Here is a 25,558-nt window from a genome sequence, read left to right on the forward strand (position 1 = left end):
AGGTTTCCGGTTTCACGGTGGCTCCTTTCTCTTGCAGCATCCATTGGAGTCACACTTTCATGCAGAGACTAGAGTTGTGTCTTCCCACACTGTGTGCATCAACACAAACACACAGCACCATAGCATAGAATAGCAAGACACTCCCTTGATACTTCTCCACGCTAACAGACAGGCTGGAGGCTGCATTGTCCACTGTTAACTCTTCCCTGTAAAGACCAGGTGTTTGCGGAAGCAATGCTACGACAGCAGGAGCTGGCAGCATTGAAAAGTTGTAAACTGCAAGTGCTTGGGTAAAGTGGAGTACAGACAGATCAAAATTTGGCCAGTTCAGCAGGGACCGGCCGAAATTTGATCTGCAGGTACCCACCCTGTTCAACAGAAGCAGATCGTTCGATTTTTAGATGTTTCCTATAACATAGTAAATCTTCATTATTTGATGTTAAGGTCTACTTTTATTGACCCCCACATGAACTGATTGTCACATTATCTGCATGTCATCCTCAAGCATATACAGATGAATTCCTGCGTATACCACACGCCCAACCCCCTCCCCTACCTTGTGACACGCAGCAGAATCTATAAAGACATAAAGCATAATAAATGATCTATCAGTTCTGGGTAACCTTCAGTTCTTAGTTTCCTTCTGCTCAGATACCCGGAATTACCACCGTTAACAAATCCCTATTACCTTTATTTCTCCTTCCCTTCTGCATCAGGTTCTGGTAGAGCTTAATAGTTTTCCTGTAATTCTTTGTTTCAATCACAAGCTGTTGTTCAAGTTCCTGGCGAAGAAACAGAAATAAAATATGTTCAAGTTGTAAATATAAAGCAGTGCCCCCTTTTAATATGGCTTTATAGGTCTTACTTCCTATAAAAAGAAAAATGTTTTACTGCATGCAGTCCACACCTAAAACAAGCATGCTGACAGTTAGATTAGCATGGCAGCCAGGAACCTGGTATTTTTAGACTACAAGTTCAGCGATGGCAGCCCCCCCTTTTTTTTTCCAGCACAGAGTTTCCAACTCTGCCCACCTTTTAAGGAAAGTTTGCTGGGGTCTCACACTTACAATTGCTCACAGCGTTTTTTTATTTATTTTTTTAATTTTTGGATAAGGTCGAGAAGAATTAAAACGAAGCGCTGGTAAAAAAAAAATACCCTTAAACTGCAAGGGTTAACTGGTCACTTAGGCCTAGGGTACCAGGAAATGATTATTATTTGCCCATTTATTTCTCTGGCAGCTGGTGTTCAACCCTACCCCCTGGAGCTCCAGGTTAAAAGGCAGTCCTTGTGTGTCCTTCCATACCATGCTATGCTAATAGCCTTGTATTGTACTTGATGACATCAGAGTACCTGCAACTAACATAGCTCTTGAAATTTGAGGCTGCAGTGGCCGGTCTTATAGCATTGATGTAGCCCATGGAAGCAGGGGGATTAGCCAAGTAAAAGTCAAGTTAACTACCCCCTTATGGCACAATACTCATCTCTCTGAGTTTTGCTCCATACCTGACACTCACATTTGGTCACAGTTCGGGATCTGCTACCTCTCACATATACTCGCCAATGGAACACTCAATTCCTTTGACACTCTGAAGAGTGACTATGGATTGCCGAATCATATGTTTTTTCGCTACTTGCAGGTTCGCCACGCCTTCTCGGCACAATTCCCCCAGTCCACCCCTACCATTGCACCAATCCCACTCCTTGAGGTAGTACGGGGATCTGACCCCAAACACCTCATATCTATACTCTATGATGCTCTCCATCTCCCTAAATCCACGGTGGAGGCCTATGCCTCCAAGGTAGGGTGACGTGGGGGCGCTGGAGGATGAGGAATGGACTGATGCACTGGATGCCTGCAAGCTGGTATCTCCTAAGCTATATGACCGCCTTACTCAGTTGTATATCCTCCATCGCTCGTACCTCACGCCTCTCAAGATTGCTAGATACAGAACTGATACCACCACCTCATGCCCCATGTGTAAGCTCACCCGGGGCACTTTTTACCATCCGATTTGGGACTGCCCGAAGGTGCAGGGCTACTGGAGGCAAATTGTCAGATATTTGCACGATACCATGGGTTCCCCCTTGACACTGCTCCCTAAACCGTGTTTGTTGGGAATTTCCCCAGACACGGATATGGATAAATTCACTACGCTTTTCCTGCGGGAGATGTTGTTTCTGGTGCGGAGGTTAATAGCGAGACACTGGAAGTCTGAGCAACCTCCCGCGTCCGGTGCCTGGCTGAGGGAGGTGAATGATACTATCCCTTATAAGCAGTTTATTTATATTCATAGAGGTTGTCCTTCCAAGTTCAATAAAATCTGGGATAGATGGCTTCAGGCCCCCGAGACATGTGCTTAGGGTGTTTCCCCTTCTACAAGCCTAGACACCCATGTTGTGCTGCCAATGGACGTTGCAAATAGATTTCACTGCACGATTTCTCTCTTTGTGTTGTAGGCATTTTATTTTATCTCCTTTTGTTCTTCCCAATAAGCTCTGTATGTCTCCTGTATATTACCCACTCAGAGATTGGTTTACTCCTTTGGGGGCCTTTTGTTTGTGTTGAAAGTACTATATCTACTTCTTGCACATTGTATATGTTGTTGTATTCCTGTAATGTTTCGATTATTCTAATAAAGAAACAGTTTGATTTAAAAAAAAAAAAAAGTCAAGTTAACCGATACCCTAATTATAAATGAGCACTGCACCCTTGTTCAAAGCAGTGCTGAGGAGCTCAACTGCAAAGAAAATTATTATGTTCCTCCTGGAGTTCAGCTTTTTTGCTGTCTTGATCTGGTGTGGGGAATTCCCTTCACATCCTGTCTTTGAGATACAACCGAAAATGAGAGGAAATCCCCCCAAATCCCTAGGGATAGTCCCATATTAGAGAGCGGTCATAGCAACAGGTGCCCCCACTGGGGAATTCACCTTTTGTTTAGTACCAAATCAAATCATTTTGGATTTACCCTCATTTTCAGAACATGGTACAATTCAGACAAACAGAAAGGGCCTAAAGCCCCGTACACACGCACAGATTGTTGGCCGTAAATTGTTGGCCAACGTCCGATCTGCCGATTGTCGGCTTGTTAGTATGATGCTTCCGACAACCAACTGCGAATTTCCGGCCGAAAAAAATCTGGCGTGCATGCTATAAAATTTTTGTTGGCCAACAAAGAACGGCGATTGTTCCTCAGTCAGAACAGATTTCGGCAGACAAAAATCAGATGAGCAAGACTGGGCATGCTCAGAGAAGAAAAAACACACTGAAAGTCAACCAGAACATGACATCACTTCTGAAGTTGGTTTTTGTTGGCCAACAAAGGTCCAGTGCAAGTCTAGAGCACATTTCAACCAACAAATACTGGACAAAAGCTGGCCGATCAGTTGGCCAACAATCTGTGCGTGTGTACGGGGCTTTAATTGTGATGTAGACAGCAATAAGAATCTGAGAGGGGTTCTAACCCCTTATACATGAATACAATTTAAGAAAAATTAGGCTGGAGGAGAAGCGAGACACCCTTGTAGTGCTCCTACAGAGAGATCATGATGAGAGATTATTTTGCTGTATTCCCCAGAAATATAAAAAGTCTGTGGGTAAATCAACCAAGCCAAAATGGAAATATCAATTAAAATACTAAAAAGTGCAGTAATTATAACATGCAATTAGCCCCATTGGAAAAACTGCATAATAAAGTATTTAAAAACAATAATATAAGCATGAACAGCCCTGTTAGCATTATGAATACCAGATATGGCATTTGTAATATCTTACCAGCCGTTTGGGTTCTATGCTCTTAGGACATTTATCCTTCTGCCTCCCAAGTATGCTGACATAATGCTGGACATCAGGATCAAACAACTCGGACCCATAAAAAGCACTGGACCAGCCTGAGCCACACTTGTACACCTCGGACGGAGAGACGGACATGTTTTCCCGCTGATTCAACGACAACAACTCATTGGCATCTTCATTCTCTTCGGTGAAATCGGGACTCACACACAGACTGTTACAATCAGAGAACACTTTGTACATAAATTCCTCTTCATTCTCTGCTGCCGCTTGGGGGCTTTGTGGTTGTTGATCCTTTTCAGTAGTCTGTGGTTGGAAATCAGTCATATCTGTCTCATCAAATGAAGTGTGAGTGTCTGTGTCAGTCGCCACCTGCGTCTCAGAACCTTTAAGGGCAAGACGGAAAGGTCATGTGTAGGAGATTTCATACTGCGTATTCTTGAAAGGCCCAAAATGCCACTAAATGACACATTAAACACTTGTCACTGAGATTCTCAACATATCCAAATATGAAACAAGATTTTTAAAGGGGAAAGAATAGTGTTATTGTTTTTAGATGTAGATGGAAAAAAATCACATTGATGTATATAATCTGAAACGTATTTTTTAATAAGGAACTTAGTGGTTTTTTTTTTGTTTAAACATACTTACCTGCTCTGTGAAGTGGTTTTGCACAGAGCAACTCAGACCCTCTTCTTCTCGGGTCCCTTGCCGGTGCTCCTAGCCCCTCCCTCCTAAAGATTGCCCCCCCCCCACAGCAAGCAGCTTGCTATGGGGGCACCCAAGCCAAGCCGCGTCTCTGTGTTTCCATTCAGACACAGAGCCACGGCTCAGCACCCCCCCCTCCCTCTCCTCATTGGCACACTGATTTTGATAGACAGCAGTGGCTGCCAATGGTGCCCTCTGCTTTGTCTCAGCCAATCAGGAGGGAGAGTCCTGGACAGCTGAGGCTCTCGGGCAACATTACTGGAATTGAGATGGGGCTCAGGGGCTAAATATTAGAGGGGCTGTGGGGGGAGCTGCACACAGGTTTTTTTATCTTCATGCATAGAATGCATGAAGATAAAAAACCTTCTGCCTTAGAATGCATGAAGGTAAAAAACCTGCAGTATGCATCCCCCCAAAAGCCCCTCTAATTCTTAACTGACCCCAATCCTGATCCAGTGATGTGCGAACTCTCTGCCTCCTCATTGGCTCCTGCTACTGTCAATCGCAGCCGGTGAGGAGGGAGCTGGGACATGGTCAAGCCCCGTTCTGTGTCTTATGAAGACACAGAGCGGGGCTCAGGAGCGAGCATGCAGAAGTGCCCCACTGTAAGCGGCCTGCTATGGGGGCACTTGGCAGGGGGGAGGAGTCCAGAGTGCGAGTGGGGGACCCGAAAAGAGGAGGATCCTGGAAAACAATTGCACAGAGCAGGTAAGCATAACATGTTTGTTATTTTAAAAAAGAATGAAGCCTTTAGTATCACATTTCACTCCCTCTCCCCTTTTACCTTTAGAACCAGGTTGATCCTCAAAAGCATTATCACAAGCCTAGCGATCCAGCTGTGTTTTCTAGGGATCCGCCACTTCGCTGCAGCACACTCAGTTCTGGGTTAATCTTATTTTCGGAAGTCACGAGGGAGGCCAGCTGTTTTCTTTGGGTTCTGATGGCTCTCTTTCAGGCTTTTCAGCACTACACAACAGTTGTACTTTACTGCTCCTCCTCACAATGCAAAGTTTATGAGTCAGCTGACTTGCTGAAAACAATGAACTTCCTGGGTGGTTGACATTTAATCTTCCTGTTAAGCTAGCCATATGCCTAAAGATTTCTTTCTTTCTTTCTTTCTTTCGGCCCAGCAGACTAAACAGTAGATCTACATAGATTCCCTATCCACACTAAATACAGATGGAGGACTCTCCCATTGCCAGCTATTGTATTCTGACCTGCAGCTGTCAGATTACCCAAACAGTTACTGCATCTGATCGGCTGCAGTCACCGTATGGCTGGCGTTTTCTCGATTGAAGTTTGTCGAGCTGGGTGGTAGGGCGACCCACAGCTCAAATTTAGAGCCCTGTATGGCAAGCTTTTGGCAGAGACATATCAGAAGAAAATCTACCTTTACTTTAGTGGCTAATACACAAACTACTTCATTTAATACAATACAAGAATTAAGTATGTAAAAATGTGACATGAAAGTTCTAACTTTAAAGTGGTTGTAAACCCTTACATATACCCAGTGAAGTGACTGGCCTCAGGGGATACACAGATATGACACACATCCTCCTATGCAAGTTGTACCCGTTTATCTGCACGTTGTCTCTTCTCTACATCCATTCAAATTCCAGAATTTATAAAGCTTATCCAAACCATCAGAAACAGGGGGCGTAAAGCTGAAATTACACACTCCAGAGCTCAATGAGGAGAGCTCAGAGCTCATTAGAGGGAAGGGACACCCCCTCCTTCACACAACACACAGCAACAGAACTGAGCACGTCAAACACAGGCTGTGTGCTGGAGCTCCCATCTCTGTCACCTTTTTTCTCTCTGACTCAGGAAAACTTGTCAGAAATGACTCATGCATATAGCAGAGAGAAATGACACTTCGTGCTTTGGATCGAGACAAGTACACACTATAGAGGGCTATTGCTTTATTCATTTTTCATGTCTGAGGTTTATAACCACTTCAAAGCTCTATTAACTATTCATTTTTCACTACTGTAATGATTCAAGTTGCATGAGCAGTAGTAAATATTGACATGTTTTTTTCCCACACTATTCTGCTGAAGGGTTAAAATACCGTGCTGGAATCACACCTGAGGTCAGGCACAATGTCCAACACACAGCTGTCTGAATCGCCAGTGGTTAGAGACGCCCACTGTCTGCAATCACTATTTGGCCAAAAAATTTGCCTGCCTCCTTTGAGCTTTAAATTGGAGGATGTCGAGCAGAGTGGTGCCAATAGGGTCACCCACAGACTCTAGATATACCAGCTGAAATTTTATTTGTGTATGACAGCTTTACAGCGAAATATACTATAATATTTTATTTCTTCGAACCTGTCAAGCTGTTCATCACAGGAGTCTCTTCATCTGTTGTAGGGGGTGGCTTTTCTGGCTTGGCCTCTTGTTCTATAATAGTCGGCGTGGATCTAGTTTTGTCTTCATCCCCATCTGCTATGTTGCTCTGCTCATTTGTGGACAACTTTTCATGTTTTCTGTGTTTTCTGCCTTTCTTCTGAATCCTTTTCAGAAGCTGCGTGGGGTTATTGTCCTGAGAAGAATCGATCACGGCTTTTCTGTGAAATGGTAAAAAGACAGTGCACTGTGAGCAGAACGGTAAAAGACGTCCGTTATTAACAGTACTGAACACAGAACAAGAGAGGTCTACTTATTAAATGCAGAAAACGATAAAATATTTCATCTCCTGTAACTCTGAGCCCCCATTGACACTAGTGTAAGCATAATTAGGCAATTTGGAGGTTTTTTTTCTGTGAATTGTATGTGCATTTTTCCCATGACTTGTATTACAAGAGCTGCCATGGTTTGGGTCACACAGACTTTGAAATGGGAGCACCCGAAAAACGTGCATAAAGCTGCTCACGTTTAACCACTTGCCGACCAGTCACGTTGACTGTACTGCGGTAAAGTGGCTCGTTATCGTCTGGCGACGTAGACCTACGTCGCCAGACACTCCCGTTTCTCGGCTGAGCGCGTGCCGCCGGAGGCTCGCTCCCGCTGTATTCAGTTACAGCGGGAGTCGGGCCAGGGGAGGAGTGGCGGTGATCACAGATGCTCTTCCCCGATCGTCGGGGATCTAGTGTGGAAATCCGCCCGCTTGTGTAAACAAAGCAGGCAGATCTCCTAAGTGACAGGCAGGGTCAGATTGCAGGGTTCAGCATAGCTGAACCTGCGATCTGTCCCTGGGTCACTCAGTTACCTTCCCCCACACACGTCAGTAAGCACCAGGCATACATTAACCCCTCCCTCTCCAATAAAAATTAACCCCTTCCCTGCCAGTGTCATTTTTATAGTAACAGTGCATATGTATAGCACTGATTACTGTAGTAATGTCACTGGCAGTGTTCCCTTTAAGGTGCGCGCGTGCGCGGACGCGCAGTGTAAATTACGTCCCGCGCAAGCACCTAGTTAGACGACGCAGCCGCAGACGGGGCGGCTAAGGAGCAGAGCGTGCACCCCGAGAGCACGCCCATTGTGTGACAATAGCAAATGAAAATTCGCTATTGTCATACGGATCCTCCTCCTGGCCAATCAGGGAGCGGGTCCTCCCGCTTCCTGATTGGCCGAAAGGCCAACTTCATGCCATTGGCCGAGGAGGAGGCGACGGGACTCGGGAGGACGGAGACGCGGGAAGCCGGGGACTGAAGAGTGACCGTCCGTGAGGTAAGTGCACGGGGTCGCGGGGGGGCATGTCACGGCTGGTCAAACACCAGAAGATCCACAATGCTGACTTCCTGCTCCACCAGCATGTTACGCAGGAGATTAGCTGGCATCTCTGCATTTATTGGGGGCAATGTTGTGCATCTCTGCATTTATTGGGGGCTGGCTGCTGTGCACTCTGCATTTATTTGGGGGAATTGCTGTGCACTCTGCATTTATTTGGGGGAATTGCTGTGCACTCTGCATTTATTGGGGGCTGGCTGCTGTGCACTCTGCATTTATTGGGGGCTGGCTGCTGTGCACTCTGCAATTTATTGGGGGCTGGCTGCTGTGCACTCTGCAATTTATTGGGGGCTGGCTGCTGTGCACTCTGCAATTTATTGGGGGCATTGCTGTGCACTCTGCAATTTATTGGGGGCAATGCTGTGCACTCTGCAATTTATTGGGGGCATTGCTGTGCACTCTGCAATTTATTGGGGGCATTGCTGTGCACTCTGCAATTTATTGGGGGCATTGCTGTGCACTCTGCAATTTATTGGGGGCATTGCTGTGCACTCTGCAATTTATTGGGGGCATTGCTGTGCACTCTGCAATTTATTGGGGGCATTGCTGTGCACTCTGCAATTTATTGGGGGCATTGCTGTGCACTCTGCAATTTATTGGGGGCATTGCTGTGCACTCTGCAATTTATTGGGGGCATTGCTGTGCACTCTGCAATTTATTGGGGGCATTGCTGTGCACTCTGCAATTTATTGGGGGCATTGCTGTGCACTCTGCAATTTATTGGGGGCAATGCTGTGCACTCTGCAATTTATTGGGGGCATTGCTGTGCACTCTGCAATTTATTGGGGGCATTGCTGTGCACTCTGCAATTTATTGGGGGCATTGCTGTGCACTCTGCAATTTATTGGGGGCAATGCTGTGCACTCTGCAATTTATTGGGGGCAATGCTGTGCACTCTGCAATTTATTGGGGGCAATGCTGTGCACTCTGCAATTTATTGGGGGCAATGCTGTGCACTCTGCATTTATTGGGGGGAATTGCTGTGCACTCTGCATTTATTGGGGGGAATTGCTGTGCACTCTGCATTTATTGGGGGCTGGCTGCTGTGCACTCTGCAATTTATTGGGGGCTGGCTGCTGTGCACTCTGCAATTTATTGGGGGCAATGCTGTGCACTCTGCAATTTATTGGGGGCAATGCTGTGCACTCTGCAATTTATTGGGGGCAATGCTGTGCACTCTGCAATTTATTGGGGGCAATGCTGTGCACTCTGCAATTTATTGGGGGCAATGCTGTGCGCTCTGCAATTTATTGGGGGCAATGCTGTGCGCTCTGCAATTTATTGGGGGCAATGCTGTGCACTCTGCAATTTATTGGGGGCATTGCTGTGCACTCTGCAATTTATTGGGGGCAATGCTGTGCACTCTGCAATTTATTGGGGGCAATGCTGTGCACTCTGCATTTATTGGGGGCAATGCTGTGCATCTCTGCATTTATTGGGGGCAATGCTGTGCATCTCTGCATTTATTGGGGGCAATGCTGTGCACTCTGCATTTATTGGGGGCAATGCTGTGCACTCTGCAATTTATTGGGGGCAATGCTGTGCACTCTGCAATTTATTGGGGGCAATGCTGTGCACTCTGCAATTTATTGGGGGCATTGCTGTGCACTCTGCAATTTATTGGGGGCATTGCTGTGCACTCTGCAATTTATTGGGGGCATTGCTGTGCACTCTGCAATTTATTGGGGGCATTGCTGTGCACTCTGCAATTTATTGGGGGCATTGCTGTGCACTCTGCAATTTATTGGGGGCAATGCTGTGCACTCTGCAATTTACTGGGGGCAATGCTGTGCACTCTGCAATTTATTGGGGGCATTGCTGTGCACTCTGCAATTTATTGGGGGCATTGCTGTGCACTCTGCAATTTATTGGGGGCAATGCTGTGCACTCTGCAATTTATTGGGGGCATTGCTGTGCACTCTGCAATTTATTGGGGGCATTGCTGTGCACCCTGCAATTTATTGGGGGCATTGCTGTGCACTCTGCAATTTATCGGGGGCATTGCTGTGCACTCTGCAATTTATCGGGGGCATTGCTGTGCACTCTGCAATTTATCGGGGGCATTGCTGTGCACTCTGCAATTTATCGGGGGCATTGCTGTGCACTCTGCAATTTATCGGGGGCAATGCTGTGCACTCTGCAATTTATCGGGGGCAATGCTGTGCACTCTGCAATTTATCGGGGGTATTGCTGTGCACTCTGCAATTTATTGGGGGCATTGCTGTGCACTCTGCAATTTATCGGGGGCATTGCTGTGCACTCTGCAATTTATTGGGGGCATTGCTGTGCACTCTGCAATTTATTGGGGGCAATGCTGTGCATCTCTGCAATTTATTGGGGGCAATGCTGTGCATCTCTGCATTTATTGGGGGGAATTGCTGTGCACTCTGCAATTTATTGGGGGCAATGCTGTGCACTCTGCAATTTATTGGGGGCAATGCTGTGCACTCTGCAATTGATTGGGGGCATTGCTGTGGCACTCTGCAATTGATTGGGGGCATTGCTGTGGCACTCTGCAATTGATTGGGGGCATTGCTGTGGCACTCTGCAATTGATTGGGGGCATTGCTGTGGCACTCTGCAATTGATTGGGGGCATTGCTGTGGCACTCTGCATTAACGTCTCCCCCCCCCCCCCCATTGCTCAGTCTAAAGGTTTGCGCTCAGAATTTTTTTTTTATTTGCTCAGCACAGTAAAAAATTAGAGGGAACATTGGTCACTGGTACCCCCAAAAGTGTCAAAAATGTCAGTCAAGGGTCCGATCAGTCCACGGCAATGTCGCAGTCCCACAAAAAAAAAAAAAAAAAAAAAAAAAAAAATCGCAGATCACCACCATTACTCGTTAAAAAAAAACACACCAAAAATGACAGAAATCTTTCCCTTAGTTAGTAAAAGCAATAACTTTTGCGCAAACCAATCAAAATACGCTTATTGCGATTTTTTTTACCAAAAATATGTAGCAGAAAACAAATTGGCCTGAAATGATAAAAAATTTTGAATTTTACATTTTTTTTGGGGGGGAATTTCATATAAAAAAAGTGAAAAATATTATTTTTTCAAAATTGTTGCTCTTTTTTGTTTATAGCGCAAAAAGTAAAAAAAATCGCACAGGTGATCAAATACCACCAAAAGAAAGCTCTATTTGTGGGGAAAAAAGGACAAATTTAATTTGGGTACAGCGTTGCACGACCGCGCAATTGTCCGTTAAAGTAACGCAGTGCCGAATCGCAAAATATGGCCTGGTCAGGAATGGGGTAAAACCTTCCGGTCATAAAGCGGTTAAAAATACGCTCAGTGAGAATTTTTTTGTCAAAGACATGTAGCTAAATACATTTTGGCCTAAATATATGACAAAAAATGAATATTATTGGATATTTTTTAACTGTCAAAGTAGAAAAATATTGTTATTTTTTCAAAATTGTCGATTTTTTTAATTAATATTGCAAAAAATGAAAATCGCACAGGTGATCAAATACCACCAAAAGAAAGCTCTGTTTGTGGGAAAAAAGGATGTAAATTTTGTTTGGGTACGGCGTTGCATGACCGCGCAATTGTCAGTTAAAGTCCCACAGTGCCGAATCGCAAAAAGTGGCCTGGACGTAAGACAGCAAAATCCTCCGGTGGTAAAGTGGTTAAAGCTGGCCCTAGATGGATCGAATATCAGCTGGTTCATCAGAGATTGACTGAGATTTGATCCATGTATGGGCAGGCTGGTTGTACCAAAGTCAATCCATCGATCAACTTGGATATAACCAGCCTGTTGGGAGTTTTTTGCATGCGATTACTGCAAATAGCTGCTAACAGTAATTATTGTGTTCTGCCAGCCAGAAAGGCTCCCCATTGGCAAAACACAACAGCGCTGCAAATAATCTTATCTTCTTCCACCAGTGGTGAAAGGAAAAAAAATCACATAATATATGGGCTTCTTAAGTCTATGGGGCTCTGTTCAGCCCCAAAGAAGTTTGCGCATTTTTAAGCTTCACGTAACAGGCAACACAATGCTCAGGTGCGACCAGGCCTAAGCATTGTGTTGGGAATCTTTACCTGAGCATTGTCATGCTTTGGGAATTGGACACTGGTGCACAGCGCTCAATGGATTGGATGTCAAAAAGGCCAAAGAGTCGATAAGACCATGATTGAAAACAATGTATTTATCCCTTCAATCAACAAAGTAAGTAAAGGTAAAAATAATGTTAAAATGAGCCAGTGATACGATACCACTTAGGATCCCAAGGGCATTGAGAGATTGAAATCATCCGGAAGGCCAGCCGTTGAAGCATGGAGGGGCGCCAATGCTAGATAAATGGAGACCTGGTCCAGGGAAGGGGCCCTACAGCCGGAGTCAAGTACACAGGCGAGTGTAGGAGGTGACACTGCCATGGATTGCGGGATGGTGTATGGCCACCAGGGACTCTGCAGGAATCCGGTAACACTGCCTTGCCAGTGCCGATCGTGATGAAGGACAACCGACCAAGCAAGGGGGGCAACAGATGAGCCTGCATTCCACGCACCGCTCGTCATCCAGACACTCCTGCCACACACACAGCTTGGCTTCCCTGGTTTCGGCTTCGTGTCCTGGTCGCTTAGTCGGTTGTCCTTCATCACAATCAGCACTGGCAAGGCAGTGTTACCGGATTCCTGCAGGGTCCCTGATGGCCATACACCATCCTGCAATTTGCGAGAGCGTCCCCTACACACGCCTGTGCCGTGTATTCCGGCTATTGGGTCCCTTCCCCGGACCAGGTCTCCATTCATCTAGCATTGGCATTGGTGCACCGCCATGCTTCAAAGGCTGGCCTTCCGGATGATGTCAATCTCTTAATGCCCTTGGGATCCTAAGTGGTATCGTTGGCCCATTTTAACATTATTTTTACCTTTACTCACTTTGTTTATTGAAAGAATAAATACATTGTTTTCAATCTTGGCCTTATCGACTCTTTGGCCTCTTTGAAATCCAATCCATTGAGCACAGTCCACCAGTATCCTTCTCTCATACCACATCTCCATATGTTTTTGGTCAGCTGCGCTGGGTTTAGTGATATAATATCACACTGTTTTCTGTTTGTATGATCCACAGTTTTAGCACTTAAGGAACTTTGGTATTTTCTCATGCTTTGGGAATTGCACATGAAAATCGCTCAAGTGTGAATGGGGACTAAACGTTCATGTTTATTGCCAGTTTTGTTAAATCTGTAAATATTAAAACTAAACCAAATACCAGGAAATTAAACAAAAAAATTATGTTTTAATTATAATGCGCATATAATCCCATGGGGTAAAAAGAGGAGGAGACCTGTGCAAAGAGGAGGATTAAACAGCTGGAGTCAATTGCTATCAAAAGTCAATAGTGTGTGAGAAAAAAAAAAAAAAGAACAGCTCTCTTCCCATAGATTTCCATCAGATTTAATTTTGTGCATGGTTACTGAAGCAAACCGTTTTTTTTTTTTTTTTTTTTTACATGGCTTTATTCCAGTTCCTATTCATATAATGATAGCATTCAACCATACGTGGATCGAAATTCAGCCGGTTCAGCAGTGACCGGACAAATTTTGAATCATGTATGGGCAGGCTGGTTGTACAGAATTTGATTTACTGTTCAACTTCTGTACACCGCCCAGTTGGATTTATGCCGCTCGATCGACGCCGCTGGCTATAGCTGATCAGTGTATTCTGACAGCAGGGAGGTCCTCCTTGTGGTCAGAATACAATAGCTCATCAGGGAGGACTCCCCTACCCACACTTAAGTGTGTGGATGGGGAAAACAAGCCAGTATTTTTTATTCAACCAGCTGGGGGTTGAACAAAATTACTCAACAATGGGCTGCTTATGCAGCAATGGCAATGTGTGGCAACTTATCGCAATCAGCAGTCAAAGCACCAGATATTAATAAGAGAAATAAGAGTAGCTGAACACTGTACAACCCTTGAAGCTCTACGTTCTAAAAATGATTTGCAGATGATGTAGACATTCAGACTATTCTTTTTACAGTTCCTAAAATAGCAATAGTCAGAATTCCCCTTGAGACTTAAATGAGTGGAGAGGCATGATTTCCTTTTCAGTGGTCTGTTTTTGGCTTGCATAAAGAAGGAAGCATATAACCCCATTCTATGGATATGCTTTTTGTAAAACAAGTTTAAACTTTTTCTATTTCTCAGGTCTTTGTGACCTATATTAGCTGCCTTTGTAGAGATTTTTTTTCTGCCTAAACCAGTTGCAACTCATTTAAATTATCAATACTTCCACTGTCTACTCTAATTGGTTTGTAATCTGAAAGTTCCCAAAATAATGAGTTTTGATAGGGTCTGCTATTCAATATGGAAGCATACAAACGCGTACCTGGTAGGAGGGGGGGATTTCCCATTGATAATCCCGTACAGGTTTTCCAGAAGACGGTCTTCCCAATAGAGGTCACAAAACTTCTCACATACTGCACTGCAGAACGTAGCATGCTGAAGACCTTTCAAGGCGAAAATATATTCCCCTAAATGGGAGGCAATAAAACATGGACTTTTCAGTAAATATTCTATTAAAATTTTTTTTTTAAAAATCATATTTTTAAGGAGTCGAAGCTTAAATCTACTCCCACCCCCATTCTAAGCCCTATGATTACTAACAATGTACAAGGAACAATGTACTTACCCAATTCTAAAGCCTAGTACACACTAATAGTTTTTTTTTTCGTTCAACCCAACAGTCTGATGTTAGTACAGTGATCTTCCCCGCTGATATACTGTGTTCTGACAGGGGGGGGTGCCCGGTGCCTGCCCCCCACCAGAACATTCGGGTCAGTGCTCTCAGCCATTGACTGATCTGATGCTGATCAAAAGCCCTTTTTCAGTCATGCCCCATTGACAGATGGGTTACCAGCAAGCTTCAAAACTATAAGTGTAGTAACAGATCAGAATAGACCAGGATTTCACCCTAAAGCCCAACTCAGGGCAACTAATAATTCATCCTCTGCAGTGTGGCTGCTCCCCTTCTGCAAGTGTTAATAGCTTGTTTTTTCTAGAGTTGGGGAGAAACTTACCTGATCCTCCTCTCCCCAGGCAGATGCCGGTTCCCCCACTCTGGTAGTGGACTCTCCCATTGGCATCATCATGTCCACTGCAGGCTGTGAACTCGGCTTTAGGCTTGATGACCTCAAAATCCAAAACTGCTGGTGCGTGGGGGAGAAGAAGCTATAGGGATTAGTCTAACTGCGGGAGGAGCAGAGGATTGGGTAAGCAAATCTTTTTTTTTTTTGGTCCCCCAGACCAAAATTAGCAATTAACCCTTGCAGTACAAGTATGGTGCCACTGCATGGTATAATCTTTTAATTATCGGGAGCTGGGCTTTAATAGTGGATGCTACAGGAATCTCTAGGTACCGGCACCCAATACCTGAAGCAGTTTTTATTCTATTTTAAAATGACAGAGACTCGGTTTCCTTATGTATAAGACTTCTATTTTATTTATTAGGAATTAAAGGGATCCCTGTAGTGAAAGATTTATAGGACCACAAGGTTTCAATATTTGATATTTGGCTTAAAGGTAAAAATATTAAACAGGTATTCTACATTTAGGATTTTATGTATGAGATCCAACATAAAGAAATATTGCTGGTAAAACGCTACAGATGGGCATAGCTACTGACCTAGCAGGTTGTAATCTTTTAGTTTATTCTCTATTCATCTCTGAATAAAGATATGCCAGTGCTAAGCATTACTGGTTTCAGCTTTATCTTTTTTGTGCATCGCAGCACTGTTGCAAATCATTGATCAAGGTGGCTTCCTAATGGTGACAACAGTGGACCATGCCTGTGTAATGTGTATTGGCATGACCATTTGTAGTGTCCATTGACGGAGAGTGTGAAAGGGTGACAACACAGGAAAGCAACTGAGATACAAGAACAGAGTGTCGCCCTATGAAAAGAAGTGCCTGAACAATGATCTTTATGGTAGAATTGCTAGGCCTTATTTTAATCAAACCTGCAAATGTAATTAATACAGAAAAACACTTTAGAAGTTACTTTAACATGTTAAAGGAGTTGTAAAGTCTGAAGGTTTTTTCATCTTAATACATTCTATGCTTTAGGATAAAAAGCCTTCTGTATGTAGCAGCCACTTTCAAATACTTACCTGAGCCCCATCTCTATCCAGCGATGTCAACAAACCCTTCAGGCGTCCGGGATTCTCCCTCCTGATTGGCTAAGACACGGTAGCAGCGCCATTGGCTCCCGCTGCTGTCAATCAATGTCAGTTAGCCAATCACGAGAGAGAGGGGGAAGGGGCCGAACAGCAGTTCAGTGTCTAAATGGACACACGGGGCTGCAGCTTGGCTCGGGTGCCCCCATAGCAAGCAGCTTGCTGTGGGGGCACTCGACAGGAGGGAGGGGCCAGGAGCAGCGAAGAGGGACCCGAGAAGAGAAGGATCTGGGCTGCTCTGTGCAAAACCAACTGCACGAAGCGGGTAAGTATAACATATTTGTTATTTTAAGAAAAAATAACGAGACTTTACAATCACTTTAAGAGCCGGTTCACACTGGGGCGACTCAAAGTCTCCCCGACTTTGAGCCGCCCCGTGCAGCACGACTTTATCGCGGCTTGCAAACGACTTCTCTAATAGAAGTCAATGCAAGCCACTCCGATGTCGCCCCGAAGTAGCGCAGGAACCTTTTTCTAAGTTGGAGCGACTTAAAGCGGAGTTCCACCCAAAAGTGGAACTTCTGCTTTAGGTATTCTAACCCCCTGACATGCCACATTTGGCATGTCATTTTTTTTGGGGGGGAGCGGGTACCTAGTTTTGACAGGTACCCGCTCCCACTTCCGCTCGGAGCGCCGCGGCGCCCTGAACGGAAGTTCTCCTCTCCCCCTCCCTCCCTGCAATCTTTGATCTCTGACATGTCCCAGAAGATTGCCGGCCAATCAAGACGCGCAGCGCAACTCGCGCATGCGCAGTGGGTACCCGGCTGTGAAGCCGCAAACTGTCACAGCCGGATGCCCACAGCAGTGATGCCGGCGCCGCCGAGACCAGAGGGAAGAGGATCGAGGCTTTGGGCGGCCGCATCGCTGGACCGTTGGACAGGTGAGTGAAAAGGCTGGAACTCCGCTTTAAGTCGCTCTGATTAGAACGGTTCCATTGCACAGAATGGAGCACGACTTGTCAGGCCACCAAGTCGCCTAACAAGTCGTGGCAGTGTGAACCCGGGACTAATGCTTTTTGGAGACTTTAGTCATCAGGGTTACACAACATTAACTCACATTAAATAAAATGAACAATGAATATAATAATATGAGAGGCTATTTTTACTGTAAGCAAGGCAGTTTTACTGTAGTATAAACTAAAAGTTATTAAAACACAACTGATCAGCACAACAGCAACTAAAATATTAGACAGCTATGTGCTCAATAAGCAGGCTCAGTAGATTGCCTTACAAACTAAGCAACAAATGACTATATTGTGTGATATACAGTATGTAATCAGCTCATTATACCGAAAAGCTAAACACAAACACATTTGTTCATGGTAATATTTGGGTAACTACCTGCCCGCCAGAAGATTTACCCCCCTTCATGACCAGGCCATTTTTTGTGATACGGTACTACGTTACTTTAACTGACAATTGTGCAGTAATGCGACGCTGTACCCAAATAAAATTGGTGTCCCTTTTTCCCCACAAATAGAGATTTCTTTTGGTGGTATTTGATCCCCTCTGCATTTTTTTATTTATTTTTTGCGCTATAAACAAAAAAAAGCCGACAATTTTGAAGGAAAAATAAAAAAACACAATATTTTTTTACTTTCTGCTATAAAACACATCCAATAAATAAATTGAGGAAAAAAAATAAAATTTCTTCAATAATTTAGGCCAATAAAATGTATTCTGCTACATATTTTTGGTAAAAAAAATCCCAATAAGCGTATATTGATTGGTTTGCCCAAAAGTTATAGTGTCTACAAACTATAAGATATTTATTTTTTATACTTGTAATAACGGCGATCAGTGACTTAAAGCAGGACTGCGATATTGCAGTGGACAAATCAGACACCGACACTTTTTGGGGACCAGTGACACTTATACAATGATCAGTGCTAAAAAATACGCACTGTCACTGTTCTAATTATACTGGCTGGGAAGAAGTTAACATCAGGGGCAATAAAAGGGTTAAATCTGTTCCTAGCAAGTGTTTGAGTGCTGTGGGGGAGTTGCTTTTACTGAGGGAAGGCATAGATCTGTGTCCTTGCTTTGCAGGAACACAGGATCAATGTTTTCCCTACTGAAAGAACGGCGATCTGCCTTGGGTTAAGAGCCCAAACTGTGTTCAAAGTGAAATCAATTTTTTTTATTAGCAATGTTATAGACAAAAACACAATTCACTCAACAAAACACACTAATGCAAGGGTCCCCAAACTTTCTAAAGCAAGAGCCAGTTTACTGTCCTTCAGACTTTAGGAGTCCTGGACTGTGCCCAATGAGATTAAACAATGCCTGATCTTTGGTATTTGAGGGAAAAACAGTTGGTGTATTTGGGAGGAATAGTGCCCCATTTTTGCTGTCAGTTGAAGGATTTATGCCCCATTGTTGGTGTCAGTAAAAACAATAGTGCCTCATTGCTGGTGTCAGTGGTAGGAATAATGCCTCAAGGGCCAGATAAAGGCAAGCAAAAGGCCAGAGTTTGGAGACCACTGCTCTAATGGATAGATAACCCCTCCAAGGGTCGAAAGAACGCTAAGGGACCAATCCTAAAGTCATTGAGCAAGCGGAATCATCAAAAAAAAAAAAAGGGTACCCGAGGTCTGAGGGAAAACACTACAAACCTTCCCAAGTAGTACCTTAACACATGATTCTAGGAAATAGCCAACCCGTCCCTTGCCTATTCTGCATCCTCTGCTGAGGAGCAGGGGGTAGACATCTTGTAATGTCATTCACCTGATTGGGAAGAGGAACATAGAAGTAAATCAGAAAGAACTTCTTAAGGAGGCTTCCAAGCAGCCACAAATAAAGAAAGCAGCTCCTAATGGTGAGGTCCCAAGAAGGCCTCCGGACAATGTTCTCTACAGGGAGTAACATGTAGCACGATCATAGCACAGTTTATCTGCTGACAGGAGAATACAGAGCCATTCAGTGATGGATACCTCCTGCCTCATAGGAAAGGAGGAGCACATAGGTGCCAAACCCTCACATTCGAGGTTTTGGAGGCCACCAACTGAGGGGATCAAGAAGGAAACCAGATGAGACCCTGTGTAGGAAGATGCACCCGACAAGAAAGCATTGTGAAGGGCACAACCCAATCAACAGCCAGAGAATGCACAGTTAGTGTCCGCAATATCTTGAACCAAAAGGGATGATTTGACTATCATTCCTTGAGCCACGACACCTCAATACTGAAGGGGAGGCTGAAGGTGACTAAGAGCTCTCAAAAGCAGGAGAATCAATGGTAGAAGAACAAACACCCCACAAGCCCCGAAGGTGGTAAAGGGGAAATTTCCTTGACAAAGCAAAAAAGTCTGCCAGAAATCAGGGCCTAAGTCAAACCACCTCGCCGGTTGGTGAAGTATCAGCATTCGAACACAGACAGACAATCTCCAAGCAAAGCCTGCAGGTATATGTTTCAGTACAAGGACTCAGACTGTGGGAGTGCAGTAAACAGAATCTTCAGGAACAATTCCTAACTGTTCTGAAATGGGGATACCAGGATAAGGCACTATTATTTTTTACAGGTATTTATTTAACTCTAACAATTATTGCAGTGCTTTACATATTTTACATTCACATCAGTCCCTGCTGTCAAAGAGCTAACAAATTCAAGTCTCTACCTCACATGTGCATGCATACAGTGCTGTGAAAAAGTATTTGCCTCTTCCGGATTTCTTTTTTTTTTTTTTTTGCATATCTGTCACACTTAAATGATTCAGATCATCAAACAGATTTTAACATTAGACAAAGATAACCCAAGAGAATACAAAATGCAGTTTTTAAATGATGATTTCATTTATTAAGGTAAAAAAAAAGCTGTCCAAACCTGCCTGGCCCTATGTGAAAAAGTAATTGCCCCCTAAACCTCAACACTGGTTGTGCCACCCTTGACGACAACAACTGCAATCAAGTGTTTTCAATAACTGGCAATGAGTCTTTTCATTTTGCTGCCTTCCTGGGCAGAAGAATAGGATTTCTGCTAGCGGTTTTAGCTGCTGGCAGTATTTACATGGGGAAAAAATCTGACAGGCTGGTTGTACTAAAGTCCATCCATGGAGCAACTTGGGTACAAACAGCCTGCCCATACACGGATTGAAATTCAGGCAGTCCCTGTTAAACTGACTGAATTACGATCCATGTACGGCTGCCTATTCTCAGAGTACACAGCCATCCCAGATTTGATTAATCAAAGCCAACAATTGCTGCATACTGGTAGGGGGTCCCAGCAGTGGGGTAGAGAGACTATGCACATCCTAGGTAAAATAATGATGTCTTTTTCGGTGTGTGTGTAGAACGGCCAAAGTCTGGAACTAGTTAAACAGCTCCTGTTTTAGTAAATCCACCCCTGCCCTCCCCGAGGCTGTGATCTTCCAGTTTAACGGGGATTCATACATGCACCTGTAAAGAGTGCCAACTATGGTCTCCCATTTTGCGCCCCTCCTCTATTCATTAAAAAGCTGTACTATTGCTTTCATTCGGGAAAAGTGGTCGATGAATGAAGGAGATGGACCTTTCATTCATTCACACAACCTCCATTAAAAAAAAAAAAAACTATTCATGAATGAAAGTAATTATACTTTTTCCAAGACTGGAGGAGCGTGGTGGAAAAGGCAGGCATAGTTGGCACTCTTGACGAGTGTCTGCAACAGGTCCCTCCGCTTTTATAACCTCCGTAGCACCGGGAGGTCACAGCTGCGAGGTAAGTGGGGAAGGGGGAAGGCTAAGGATTTTAGATTAGAACTAAAATAGCAGTCAGCATGGAAAGGGACATTTCTCTATAAATGTAAGTACTGTCCCCTGGGCTGATTCCTAATAAAAACAATTTTGACTAATCATAGGCTTTAAACCATCATTTATTGTTGTACTTTGACACCAACTAACCCCAGAATCATCACATTGAGACTACAGCACACACTTACCATGTTATTTTCCCACAATATATAGAGGGATATATGGTGAAGTGGATAAACACTAAAAACAATTTAAGAATATATTTAGAATTCGAATTTCGAATTGAATCGTTGACAGTATATTCGCAATCGAATCGTGAGACCAGGGAAGATGCGCACCTCTAGTTCCAACATCAAGACTAATAGAAACTCCTTCTGTGGAACCACCACCTCAGATAGTAGGGGCGCTTACCAGATTCTATTGATCCTCTATCTGTAGAATGGTCAAACGAGCAGTTTTAAAACCATTTATGGGATGTAGTAGATGGAAAAACACTCCTATGGAACTTAGCTCCCACCACTTGTCTCCAGGCCAGCCAACAATTACCATGGATCATAGTATGTAGGGAGAAGAACGCTCTAATAGGGTAAAATCACCTAATCTTAATCGTGCCCGGAAAACATCATCTATGACGAAACATGTAGGGCGGTGCTACGTGCTGACGGCGTTGCATCCACATTCACCCCGGAAGCGTGGGTGGACTGTTTTCTTTGTATGCAAAGGGATTGTTCTATTTGGCTTATTTACTGCATACCAAATGTAAGTGCAATTTTAAGCATTTTAATCAAGATATTAAGTGATTTTACACTATTGAAGCATTCTTCTCCCTACATTGTTTGATACATTGTAATAGTTGGCTGGCCTGGAGACAAGCAGTGGGAGCCAAGTTCCTTAGGAGTGTATTTCCATCTACTACATCCCATAGAGGGTTAAAATACTGCTCGTTTGACCTCTCTGGAGATAGAGAGTCAACAGAATCTTGCAAGGGCCCCTACTATCTGAGGTGGTGGTTTCACAGAAGGAGTTTCTATTGGTGTTGGAACACTTGATGAACTTTATTTGAAGATTCACTCAATAATAATTACTTACTCGCACGGACTTTACATATTATGTGTTGTCACAATTTATTGATTGTTTTCGTCACTTATAATTTTTGTAATTAGCGTAGCTTGTTTGTTGTTTTACATTGATCTGACTGTGGTATAATCACATGGTTAAGTCGCTGCTTTAATTCTTTAGACAATATTGACATTAGCATGGTTTTGAAACAACTTTTATACACCGAGAATTATTTACATGACATACCCATTGCAGTGTCTTCAATGCCGTTTTCTAAGTAGCCATCGAATGCAAATTCATCATGTAAGAGTTGGATCACCTTCTGCAGTGGAGTAGATGTGGCTTTTCTGGTCTCCCCATTTACAACAGGCAATGATTTAGTTGACTGGTTATCCTGTGTTTTTTCTTGGTCATTTCCATTCTGCATTCTTTGAGAGGTCGGTAATATATCCACAGCATTGTCATTTTTTTCATACCCCTCGCTATCGTTCTTGTTCTTTCTATCTTCCAAAGCTGGAGAATTATGTGTCTTAATGCTCTGGGATACGGGCTCGGTCTCCAGAGACACACTCGGTATATGATCTGGAATACTAAGATGTACTCGTACTAAGGTGAGATTACCGGTCTTGGGGTCTTGTTTTAGGAGATAATTGTTGACAATTGGACTGTTGGTCAGGGTTGAAGAGTTAGAGGAGATGGAAGATGCTGCAGAGGGAACATTTTCTTTGCGATCGGAGGGGTACTCTGTCAGGCTGGAATGCTGATTATAGGAAGTCCTTGAAGCTCTGCTGGAAGATTTGCTAATTTGACCTTCTTTATCCTCATCCATATGGTTCTCCACGTCAGAAACACAAACATCCTCTTCCGTAACTACTGGATCTTTCACATTAACGCTTTCTTTGGGCGATGATTTCTGACTTGCAACTTCATTGCTGGAATACATGTTGGAGAAGTTAGAACTACACATATAAAGCAGGGGTGTCAAACTCAAGCACGGGCCGCATCAGCATTATGGTTGCCCTAAAAAGGCTGGTTGTATCTGTTAGACTGGAAGTCCAGAGACCCCCCCACCCTCCCTTACATCACAGTGTACCCCCCTTACCTTGTGCAGTGCTGCTGCCGGGAAGAAGCTAGGAAGCAGAAGGCCTGAAGTCAGCTGAATGCTGAGACCAGGGGAAGCAGAGACAAAGGGGTGCTGCAGCTGCACAGAGAGGAGCATGATATGTAGTAGGAGTTCTGTCCACCTCTCTGCTAGGGATGCACCGATCCGATATTCGGATCGGATATCTGCCCCAATATGGGCAAAATAGCTAGATCGGGGATCGGTAAAATTAACAGATCCACGAGCCGATCCGTTTTTGCTCTTTATAGCTTGTGAGGGAGCAGAGAACAGCTGTCAAAGAAAAAAAAAAAGAGCCTCCTGCGAATGCCTTTCAACTCTCCCAGTTAAGTAAACACAATAATTACAATGTATCTTTTCGTTCCTGCCGGAGGAGGGAAGTTTAACCTCTTAAAGACTAAACCCATGACATTTTAGATTTTGAATGCACAATTGTTATAAGGTATCTGCCGATACCGATCCGGAAGTATTATTTTGTTATAAGCTCACAAAACAGTACTTCCGGATCGGACTCGGGATCGGCGATTTCACAAAGCAAAAGATCGGGATCGGGACCAAAAAAGTCGGATCGGTGCATTCCTACTCTCTGCTGTCGACTGCTGAAACAAGGTGGAGGTGGGACAACAGGGCTGCAGGAGAGGTGCAAGGGCCACATGAAATGGCCTGGAAGGCTGGATTTACCCGTGGGCCTTGTGTTTGACAAATGTGACATAAAAGAAATTCATGAAAATTAAAAAGCATTGGAGACAAACTTTGTTTCAGCTTTATCTCAACTGGAGTTTAGCAGTATGATCATTGGATTATGTTGAAGGCATATGATGGAAATCTTTGCCAATCAGCAGCAGCTGCTGATCAGTGAATCCCGGCAGCTTTGGAGTGCACTTGTAAGAATACAATGTCTCTGCAGGAGGGATTCCTTCATCTACCTTGTTTTTTGTGGAAGGAGGAATCAGTTAGTTTTTTTTTTCTTTCGCTCAGCATGCTGGCTGAAGAAAAAAACAAACCATATATATATCCAACTTAAGACTTTCTCTGTAAACGACGATGTTGACACAGCACTGCAAATGGCTGTATGCACTAGGCAAAGGCAAGAAAATAAACGATTACCTGTTGACATCTGTATTCTGCATGACAACATCTGTATTCTGCATGATGACAATAGGTTTAAAGTAAGTGGCTGGAGATGTAAAGGCAGCTGGCAGATCAGTCAGTGGAACCGGACCTTTCACTGCCATCAGTTTACTATTTGTTGCAACTGGTACAAAACCTAGGACAAAGGATTTAGAAAACATAATTTAATATTGAACACAAATTAAATGTGTCAGAAAAGCAATGAGCACAATTGTAATAAAAAGAACACTGCAGAAAAGATGGAGCTCCATATTAAGACATATCATGCTGTAGGACCTACTCATTGCACAAAGGACCACACAAGCTGCTGCAGACTGTTAGATCAAAGCCAAAAGTTGCTAAGAGCTAAAAATGCATTTTTCTTTTTTTTGCATACAATAAAATGTCTGTGTTATGCCTGAAGAGAAGTTAAAACTCCAAAAACATTTAAATATTTTCTGAAATCAGGGACTTTGGGAAATAAAACGCCCATGGTTGAAATATTTATGCCACAATATTAGCGCTACTGTTCATCAAATATCAATCAAATATGCATTATAGCTACTAGATGGAGCTGATGATCATAGGAATAAGCAGAAAATGAAATTTTACACATTGAGGGGATTACTCACGATGGTTGTGAGAATGCTGAGACATTCGTACATCTTATTTTTTATTTTTTTTTAAGTAGACTCCTGTTCATGTTCTTTAGAAAGAAGTCATTACTTTAGTAGAAAAGCCTGTCAACTGCCAGCAGATGCAGGGGTCTTGCTGAGTCAGGTCTAGAGCTTTGTTGATTACAGAACCATGTGTCTGATTCAGCAACACAGGGCTCACTGAACTGCTGTAGTGGGACCACTGCAAAGGTCCCTCTCCATAGCATGCTGGCAGGAAACTGACGGATTTCTAAAGAAAACAAGCTGTAAGGCTTGGTTCACACTCATGCGGGCTGCCCCACAGAAACGTGGGGAAAGAAGTTTCAGATAATTAAAAAAAAAAAAAAATGAGCCACACAGAACTGCATGGTACTGAGGCACCATTGCATGAAAACGTGGGCATTTTGCTAATGTGTAGCAAATTCATTAATAACTAATAGCACTCCTACACATCTGCTACAGAGCAGCGCATTTC

At 43.8% G+C, this 25,558-nt stretch overlaps 1 protein-coding gene across 1 annotated transcript in view; it reads right to left on the reverse strand.

Annotated features, from left to right (window-relative positions):
- Nucleotides 1–25,558, reverse strand: part of KNDC1 (kinase non-catalytic C-lobe domain containing 1) — a gene marked incomplete at its 5' end in the record, with an annotated part of 236,509 nt that overhangs the window by 53,457 nt on the left and 157,494 nt on the right. Inside the window, 6 exons of the mRNA XM_082266721.1 lie at nucleotides 689–782; nucleotides 3,774–4,177; nucleotides 6,830–7,068; nucleotides 14,569–14,713; nucleotides 22,444–23,129; nucleotides 24,425–24,584. Of these exons, the coding sequence (XP_082122847.1) occupies nucleotides 689–782; nucleotides 3,774–4,177; nucleotides 6,830–7,068; nucleotides 14,569–14,713; nucleotides 22,444–23,129; nucleotides 24,425–24,584 (1,728 nt within the window). The remainder of the gene's footprint in view (nucleotides 1–688; nucleotides 783–3,773; nucleotides 4,178–6,829; nucleotides 7,069–14,568; nucleotides 14,714–22,443; nucleotides 23,130–24,424; nucleotides 24,585–25,558) is intronic.

Source organism: Pelophylax lessonae (assembly GCF_965119305.1).
Source record: "Pelophylax lessonae genome assembly, chromosome: 9".
NCBI classification, from domain to species: Eukaryota; Metazoa; Chordata; class Amphibia; order Anura; family Ranidae; genus Pelophylax; species Pelophylax lessonae.